Source organism: Nansenia antarctica (assembly GCF_963989245.1).
Source record: "Nansenia antarctica genome assembly, chromosome: 17".
Taxonomy (NCBI): domain Eukaryota; kingdom Metazoa; phylum Chordata; class Actinopteri; order Argentiniformes; family Microstomatidae; genus Nansenia; species Nansenia antarctica.
This window is the reverse complement of record NC_137687.1, coordinates 12,986,587-12,996,289: the sequence shown is the minus strand read 5'-3', so window position 1 is coordinate 12,996,289 and position 9,703 is coordinate 12,986,587. Positions and strand designations below refer to the sequence as shown.

At 47.0% G+C, this 9,703-nt stretch overlaps 1 protein-coding gene across 1 annotated transcript in view; it reads left to right on the top strand.

Moving 5' to 3' along the window:
* Window positions 1-9,703, top strand: part of arhgap21a (Rho GTPase activating protein 21a) — a gene marked incomplete at its 3' end in the record, with an annotated part of 37,734 nt that overhangs the window by 15,417 nt on the left and 12,614 nt on the right. The window contains exons 8-13 of the mRNA XM_080547298.1: window positions 2,338-2,487; window positions 2,965-3,067; window positions 3,717-3,759; window positions 4,805-4,924; window positions 6,340-6,648; window positions 7,533-7,597. Of these exons, the coding sequence (XP_080403424.1) occupies window positions 2,338-2,487; window positions 2,965-3,067; window positions 3,717-3,759; window positions 4,805-4,924; window positions 6,340-6,648; window positions 7,533-7,597 (790 nt within the window). The remainder of the gene's footprint in view (window positions 1-2,337; window positions 2,488-2,964; window positions 3,068-3,716; window positions 3,760-4,804; window positions 4,925-6,339; window positions 6,649-7,532; window positions 7,598-9,703) is intronic.

The window sequence follows — 9,703 nt, the reverse complement described above, 5'->3', positions numbered from 1 at the left end:
GTTCATATGGATGTAAGCAAGTTAAACGGACGTTGTGTATCTATCCTCCAGACACATGTTGTCCTGGGACACGGTGGTACGGAACACACTGGAGGAAACACCAGAGGAACGTCACTCCTCGTGTTCTAGCCTGTGTTGTTCTGGAGCAAATATGTTTTGAATGAATTTGAATGACTCGTGTTGTTGTGTGTGTGTGGTTGTCGAAGGAGAATGTTATGGGATCCCAATTAGGAGCACACTTGCTTTTTTTTGCTTCTCAGCTGTCAGACTGGAATGCAGTTCTGAATTGATTAGCTTTTGTTAGAAGTAGGCCTATGTCTGTAAAAAAAAAATAAATAAATAAAAACTGGAATCGACGTACATTTTCGAAGAGAGCTTTTTTTCCATGTCTGTTGCGTGTCTCTGCCAACGTGCTGACAAGCTCGGACTTGAGCGGTCGTGGGATCTGAACCTCCTGGGATCTGAACTAGTCACCATCTGGCGATGAGGGCCACACTCAGAGATGCCAGTGGACCAAAACCCACAGGGTGTTCATCATATCCTCTTACTCACACACACACACACACACACACACACACTTTTCCTCACATGCTTCTACGTGCATATACACACAGACGCTCCATCCCAACACTAATTCCGCAGCGCCTCCCTCTCTTTAACCTGCCCTGTGTACCACGCAGCATACAGCACGTCTACGTTCCTATGGGAAGTCCTATGACGAATTATTTTAATGGAACTGTCCCACCCTCGAAACTCAAAGGCTTCGGAGACCGTGCTTTTTCACGAGCTGCACCCCGCCTCTGGAACTCTCTCCCTCTATATAAGGCGAATAAGGCGCTATATAAGTCAAGTCTATTTACCATTTTTACCATTTACTTTGACAGCCCCCATCTGGATGGCTTGACATTGTTCAAACATGACATATTGAAATTGGTCATGTTCAACAACTGTTTGTTGCGGTTTTCACAAAAAAACACACTGTTTTTCTTCTGGGACACAAAGACTAATGAAACAAGCAACATATGCCCTGATTGGCAGAAATTGGGCTTTTGACATCATGGGAAGGATCTGGGAAGCTGTATTGAAAGAAGGGGGGGGGTTTCACTGCAGCAGCAATGTGTGCGGTATAAAAGTCAGGTCAGATGTTCCATATTAATTTGTGCCATTTGGACGTGAAATGTTTTGCTTACGCACCGACAGGAATGTAATCCGAAGGATCGCTTTGGTCCCAGATGCAGTTCAAACAGAAACGTGTTACGACAGTTCCACACACTTGACCTTTGTATAAGAGGAAATACTTCAGATTAACATCTGAACATGAAACAATTAGCCTATAGACATTGTCTTAAGATTAGAAAATAGAACATTTGTCTAGTGCATGTTGCATAAGAAGCTCCTTATCACGGTCAGACAGTTTGTAGGGAACGTCACACCTCACTTCCTGTCCCTTGCATCACCTGCAGCCAACCGAAGCAGCAGAAAGCCAGACACAGGTAGACACAGTCACACAGGTAGACACAGGTACACACAGTCAGACAGGTAGACACAGGTAGTTAGTCACTGTATGGGTGACATGGTGACTGTCCAACTCCCCTCATTAGCTTTCAAGGCTTGTCTTCATCAGACCTGGTGACACAATCATGTCTGGTGATGATGATGATGAAAATTTCCAACCTTGTGTGTGGGCGTGGGCGTGCGTGTGTGCGTGTGTGCGTGTGCGTGTGCGTGTGTGCGTGTGTGTGTGTGAGTCTGTGTGCGTGAGTCTGTGTGAGTGTGTCTGTGTGTGTGCGTGTGTGAGTGTGCCCATGTGTGTGTGTGTGTGTGTGTGTGTGTGTGTGTGTGGAAGGTGTGGACTTAGGTTATCTCAAGTCACAAGGCCTATTCAAATCTATCTTCTAGGCCGACTCAGTGAATGCGTCTCTGTCTAGAAGCCAGACTAGCTGTGTGTTTAGCTGCGGGTCCCGTTGCATCACGGCATTTGTGTTTTATTGCTGTCTGAGGCTACAGTACGCTGTTTGAACTGGTGTGTCATGCAGAGATAGCATACAGCCCTACATGTTTTACATGCTTATTGAATTGCAGTCTAGTAGAGATGTTCAGAGGCAAATTGGCGACACTTTATCTGGATAAATGAATGATTTCCCTGACTGTGTATCTGGTTGATTTGAGAGATTCTGTCATAGAGTGCAGAATAACAGCATCCGCACACTCAAACATCGTGCAAAAAAACACGTAGTTTATTGCGAGCTTTCGGTCATAGACCCTATCCTGCTATCTAGTGGTTGACTTTGGGCCTCTGTCTGTGTGTGTGTGTGTGTGTGTGTGTGTCTCCTCCAGACGAACCGTCAAGTCCGAGCATCGATCACGACACCACACACATCCCTGCCTCAGCTGTGATATCAGTAACTCCGGTCATCACCACCATCATCCCCCCCACCCCCACCTCTCCCTCTCCTGTCATTCGACGACAGCTGTCACATGACCAAGGTACGGTTCCTCTCCCTTTATTTCCATTAAAAAACAAAGTGTAGCTTATATACAGTATAATGCATATGTTCACAACCATGCTGGGAGCAGCCTAGAACTGTCTTTGGAAGATCCGTTAGTCCTTATTCGGCGTTATTCTATGTTTGTATGACGTGTTTATATAATATATTGTTATATAATAATAAATAATAATAATACTCCGCATAACCAGTAGGTAATGTGCGTACATGTAATAATAATAATTAAAAAATAAAATAAAAAAAGGGCTAGCTTTAGAAGAAGGTGATAGAAGAAGGTTTTTCCTTCTATCAATGGCCCCTGGCCTGAGCTAGATTACTCTTCCTGCTACGACTGGTGGATTGATGATCCACTTGCTTAGTCAAATGTATCGATTGTAAGTCGCTTTGGAATAAGGCGTCTGCTAAATGCCCAAAATGTAAATGTGTAAATGTTTTCGTGGTCTTCTTCATTTGACAGATTCTCTTCGGCTGACGATTCTGGAGTCAGACTCTTGTACCAGGACGGAGCGGTCCAAGTCCTACGACGAGGGGCTGGACAACTACAGGGAGGAGGGCCGCGGGTGAGCTCTCCTCAGAGTCAGAGTCAAAGTCAAAGTCAGCTATATTGTCAATCCAATATATGTACAGACATACAGACGGCTGAAATTACGTTTCCCTCTCATCCACGGTGCATAGCAAACAAAAACAATAAATAACAATATAATAGGACAAGATTAAAAAATAACTATATACAAACATACTAGATAAAAGATTTGAAATGTGCGGTACAATGTACAGGGGTGGAATACAATATGAACAATGACAACAGTGCAATAGTGGTAATTGGCTCAGTATAATAGAGTAAAGTGGCTAAAGTATAGAGCAAATCAGATCAAATCATGTTTTATTTGTATAGCGCATTTCTCACAAAATGTGACCCAATGCGCTTCACAAAGAGCAAAGAAGATAAAGCAATAACTAAGATGGACATTTAAAAGGCCAGATTGAATAAGGAGACTGAATTCAAAGGAGATTGAATAAGCAGACACTACTGAGTCATCTATCACTGCACACAATCATTATTTATCTTGTTTTGTCCAACTCTAGGTTGACATGTTTACATTGCAACTGTTTTGTCAGACTCCTCTCATCCAGATGTGTGTTTTGGACATCAGAATATTTGTCATAATGTCTCATTGCACTTGAACTCTGGTTCTCTGTCCCTTGCAGGAGGTCCATCATAGAAATACCGGGTCTGAAAGGTCTTAGGAAGGTAAGTGTGACCAAAACCCTCAGTAACATCATCAGTATCAATCAAAACCCTCAGTAACATTATCCGTACAGAGACATCTACTACCCCCCAGCACTGTGTCTCCTGAGACATCTACTACCCCCCAGCACTGTGTCTCCTGAGACATCTACTACCCCTCCAGCACTGTGTCTCCTGAGACATCTACTACCCCCCAGCACCGTGTCTCCTGAGACATCTACTACCCCCCAGCACTGTGTCTCCTGAGACATCTACTACCCCCCAGCACTGTGTCTCCTGAGACATCTACTACCCCCCCCAGCACTGTGTCTCCTGAGACATCTACTACCCCCCAGCACCGTGTCTCCTGAGACATCTACTACCCCCCTGTACTGTGTCTCCTGAGACATCTACTACCCCCCCAGCACTGTGTCTCCTGAGACATCTACTACCCCCCAGCACTGTGTCTCCTGAGACATCTACTACCCCCCAGCACTGTGTCTCCTGAGACATCTACTACCCCCCAGCACTGTGTCTCCAGAGACATCTACTACCCCCCAGCACTGTGTCTCCTGAGACATCTACTACCCCCCAGCACTGTGTCTCCTGAGACATCTACTACCCCCCTTGTACTGTTTCTCCTGTGTCTATAAAAAAAAAAAAACATTCTTCTATCACGACGACTGGCCAATGGCCCCTGGCCTGAGCTAGATGACTCCTCTTCCCGACATTATCAGTATCTATCAACCCTCTTAATAAAGGTCAGGGACCTTGTGTTGCCTTTCCCTGAAATGGAGGCGCGCCTATCTGAGTGTACAGAACATTTACATTTCCTGCCCAGTGGTTTTGGCAAATCAATCAAATTGGTTCACACCCTTAAGATAAGAGGTGCTCCTATAAAGAAGGCTGGCGTTAACGTCGGTCCTTAGTGGCTGTGTAATGGACAACAAGTGTGACTGTAAAACCAAACAAATAGAGATATGGTTTAACTAGTGTGTGTGTGTGTGTGTGTGTGTGTGTGTGTGTGTGTGTGTGTGTGTGTGTGTGTGTGTGTGTGTGTGTGTTAAAGGCAGTGGACAGGTCCTCGGAAGATTCTGGATCCAGGAGAGATTCATCCTCAGACATCTTCAGCGACGCCACCAAGGAGGGCTTGCTGCACTTCAGACAGCTCAACACAGACAAGAGCAAGGTGTGTACAGTACTACTGGCACAGCACCAGAATATCTGAACGACTTTTTGCTAGCATATCAGCCCAATAGAGACGCTGGTTTGTACAAAAGAAGAGATTTGCTGAGGCTGCATTCTCATTTTATGCACCCAGATTGTGGAATGCACTGCCAGTTTACATTAGGGATGCAACCTCAGCAAATTATGTTCAAGTCAAGACTAAAAACCCATCTTTTTAATATTGCCTTTAAATGACTAAATAATGAAATTATGACTTACATAATGATTAAAGCACTTTGAGCTGCAACGCTTGCAGGAAAAGCTGCTATACAAATAAAGGTTATTATTACTGAGGTGTTTACACACACAGTCCCATACCCCCCCCCCCCCTCTGGTAAATACACACACGTGTCCATTAAAACTGACACACTTACTTACACGCAGGGGTGAAGGGATTACATCCCCACTGACACGGTTCACGTGAGCTATGGCCTCTCTGTTCATCTGCTCGTTGTACAACAACAACATGTTGTGCATATTTGGTTCCAGGACTGCAGTCAGACCAGTTTGACTTTGACACTAAAATGTGTTACAGTTTTTCCCGAACCCTGTCATGTGTGCCCGTAAGGCACCCCATCCAGTTATGCTGGACTTCACTCAAACAGTTTACTCTTACTTAACTAGAACAGCCATGGGTGGGTTCATTTCACCCTGTGAGTAAAGAAAAATGTTCACTCTTTGCACTCGATCAAATTTCAGGACCCTCCTTTCATGACTTTTCCTAGATATGTGGGTTCTACCACCCAGTATCCTTACATTTTCAAAATCACATCAGGATAAGGAGTCTGGGATCTGTTATAAACAAGCTTCTCTCTTGGGGGATCTCCAGGGGTGCTGCCTAAGGCTGACCCTGTGCCTCGAGCAAAACATTTTTTAAAAATCCAATTGATTGACAAGTTGTTGACAAGTATGCAAAGAATGTTAGACCTCTAGGATCCACTGCACGCACTCCATCTATCTGTGTCACCAAGTGTACCTTGGTAAGGACCGCCAAGCGATGCTGTAGGAGATGGGTCACATGTCACATGTCACATCATACAAAGGGACATTTCTCTGTCTCTCAATGGGATATTTCTCTCATTCTGTGTCTGCCATAAATGTGTTTCCTCCCTCCCTCCCTCCCTCCCTCCCTCTCTCTCTCCCTCCCTCCCTCCCTCCCTCTCTCTCTCCCTCCCTCCCTCCCTCCCTCCCTCCCTCCCTCTCTCCCTCCCCTTTGGTCTGTGGCGCTTTCAGAGGAACAGGTGGAGTACGGATGGGGGGTTGTTGGAGGGGGTTTATAGAGGGTCTTTTTCTACCGAGGAGTCTCTGTGGTAGAAGTACTTATTTTGTTTTCTCTGTCCTCCCTCTCTCCCTCTCTCTCCCTCTCCCCCTCCCCAGCGCGTTGGAGGGATGCGCCCCTGGAAGACTATGTACGCCGTGTTGAGAGGCCACTCCCTCTGCCTATATAAGGACAGGAGGAAGGAGGGGGGAGGGCAGGCTCAGGCCAGCTCCCAGGCGCTGGAGGACGAGCCCCAGCCAATCAGCATCAAGGCCTGTCTGATTGACATCTCCTACAGCGAGACCAAGCGCAAGAACGTCCTGCGCCTCACCACGTCTGACTGCGAGTATCTGTTCCAGGCTGAGGACAGGGAGGACATGCTGAGCTGGATCCGAGTCATACAGCAGAACAGCAACCTGGATGAGGAGGTGAGGGAGGGGGTGAGGGAGGGAGGGGGTGAGGGTGAGGGAGGAGGTGACAGAGGGGGACAATTGCTCCAGGGGTGCTGCCTATGGCTGACCCTGTGCCTCGAGCAAATTTTTTTTTTAAAATTCAATTGATTGACAAGTTGTTGACAAGTCTGCAAAGAATGTTAGACCTCTAGGATCCACTGCACGCGACACGACATCTATCTGTCACCAAGCGTACCTTGGTAAGGACCACCAAGTGATGCTGTAGGAGATGGATCACATGTCACATGTCACATGTAGGCCTACTGCATTCCTTTGGCTTGACCTATGACCCCTGTTACGCTTGCCTGGCTCTTGACAAGGTGACAAAAAGGGAGACGACACATGGATAACAATAATAGGAGATTTATTAACGTAAATAATGTAGAATTGAAATAATGATAAAGAAAATAGTAACGACAACTCAAAACGGCTACTGGTCGACAAAGGAAGAGAGCGAGTCCAACAATTTGACCCACTCTTAAAGTTCCTGGGACAATTAGGATGATCACCCCCACCTGTGCCCATCTGGAACAAAGAGAGAAGGTCAAACAGGACAACAGATGTATAGCGCCCACTATTGGTTCAAGTGTGGATCGTCACACCCCTGACTAGACTGGCTTTACCTATGACCCCTGTACTAGACTGTGTCATGTACTAGCTAGCTTTACCTAGGACCCCTGACTAGACTGGCTTATGTAGACCAGTGGTTGGGGACCCCCAGCCGCTCCACATATCTGATATGTGCACCAGCACACCTGATTCAACTAATCAAGTACAAATACATAATTGCTCTGTACTCCTGTCCTTTCCTCCCTCCCCCCCTCCCCCTCTCCTTCCCCCTCTTTCTTTCTCTTTTTAAGAACTCTGCCTTTACCAGTCGAGACCTCATCAGCCGGAAGATCAAGGAGTACAACACCCTGATGAGGTGAGGAGGAGGAGGAGGAGAAGGAGGAGGAGGGAGGGCTGGCGGGTCGCCCCTGGTTACTGGACGGACATATTTGGGCATATATCAGAATATGTTCAGACCTTTAGAGCTCTCAGGCCAATAGAGCTCTCAGGTCTTCTGCTAGCATATCAGCCCAATAGAGCTCTCAGGTCTTCTGCTAGCATATCATCCCAATAGAGCTCTCAGGTCTTCTGACGCTGGTTTTCTTTGTGTACGCAAGAAGAGATTTGGTGAGGCTGCATTCTCATTTTATGCACCCAGATTGTGGAATGCACTGCCAGTTTACATTAGGGATGCAACCTCAGCAAATGTGTATGATTAAAGCACTTTGAGCTGCAACGTTTGCAGGAAAAGTGCTATACAAATGAAAGTTATTGTTATTATTATATACGTATTCAACCTTGCGTGGAAGCACTCCCGTTGGGACGCCCGACAACAAAACTGACTTGTGTGTGCGTCCGTGTGTGTGTGTGTGCCACCGTTAATGCAATAGGCGCAGATTAGAGATGCATTGGCAACTTATATGGACAATGTGCTTGATCGCGTGTATCAAGCTAGCCTACAAGGAAGCTCTGCTCACCGGGAGAGTTCACCAGCTGACGCGTCCTCGGGACCCCTCCCGCGAAGAACCGGGAGGTGAGGCGTCAGACCCGGCGACCTTTCTGCAGTATGTCCGCCCGCTGTCAGAACAGCAATGGATGGCTTTTCAGGCCCTTGAGAAGAGCTACCGGCACCGATTGAACATCAAGCGGCTGCACGAGAGGATTTATGTTTCCTCTGGGGATCCGGGGAAGTGGATGCGGCTCGCGGCTCTGCTGAATGGAATATTTTTTAAGAACGGAGTTTTTACATCGCAAAGCCATGGGGGTAAACCATTCAGCTTGCAACTCCTGAAATACTCTGCAAGAGTACTGAAGAAATTCCCTCCAGTGCGCCCGTGTCCTGACGTTCTAACGTCAGTCTCTACATCTGACTGGATACGCGACCAGCTATGTTTCATGCGCGACACCGTCCTGCCCTCGCTGCAGAGAGAGAGGACCGCGAGCCGGAGTCGCGGTGGGAACCGCGGGGTGAGTAGGAATAAACTTGCCTATCTTTGGTCGCACAGGAGATCAAAAGCGATCCAAGTCATTTTAAACAACAGTATGTATCCCGATCCCCCTCCCTGCCCGAGTGACATTACAGCCATACAGAACTATTACGATACAAAGTGTCAAAACAACCGGTCAGGTGACGACCTCCCACCACCGCCTTGGCATGGGGAGGTGACGTCACCCAATCCACCTTTCCTCCCTGACACCTCACACTTCACCGCCCAGGAGGTGGAGTGTGTTTTGCACAGCCTTCCCAACAACAAGGCCAGTGGCTCAGATGGGGTGACATACGAGGCACTGAAATCCACACAGTCTTGTCAGACATTAACAACTGTTTTTAATGTCTGTTTGGAGAATAAGCGAGTTCCAGATTCATGGAAAGGAGCATTGATACATCGCATCCCAAAGAAAGGCAATATCCCTGAAGATCCAACAACATGGAGGGACATCTCTCTTCTCCCTACCATCTATAAGGTGTTCATGAAGTGCATACTGGCCCGAGTCCTGCCCTGGTTGGAGGATGCTAACATCTTGTCCACCAAACAGAAGGCTTACATCAGCAGGATGGGTATGGATGAGCATGTGTTCTGCCTTAAGACAGGGATAGATGACTTTAAACATCAGTCATGTAAACTCTTTACAGTCTTTCTTGATTTTAGAGATGCTTTTGGGACATTAGCTCACAATATAATGATTAGATCACTGGAAGAGATACAGCTACCCCAGCTATTCATTGACATTGTGAGAGATGTGTACCGAAGCTCCACCATCCAAGTAATCTGTGGGAAGCAGCTCACTCGCCCAACACCACTTCAGACAGGCATTAAAACGGGCTGTCCATGGAGCGCGGTTAATTTCGTAATTGCCATCAACCAGTGGATTAAGTGGCTGTGTCAGTGTGCCCCTGAGGGTGTCATCTCCCCCAACCCAGTGCAGGGCTACGCAGATGATGTTGTCCTGGCCTCCAGGGAAGAGAGCGTCATCAAGAACA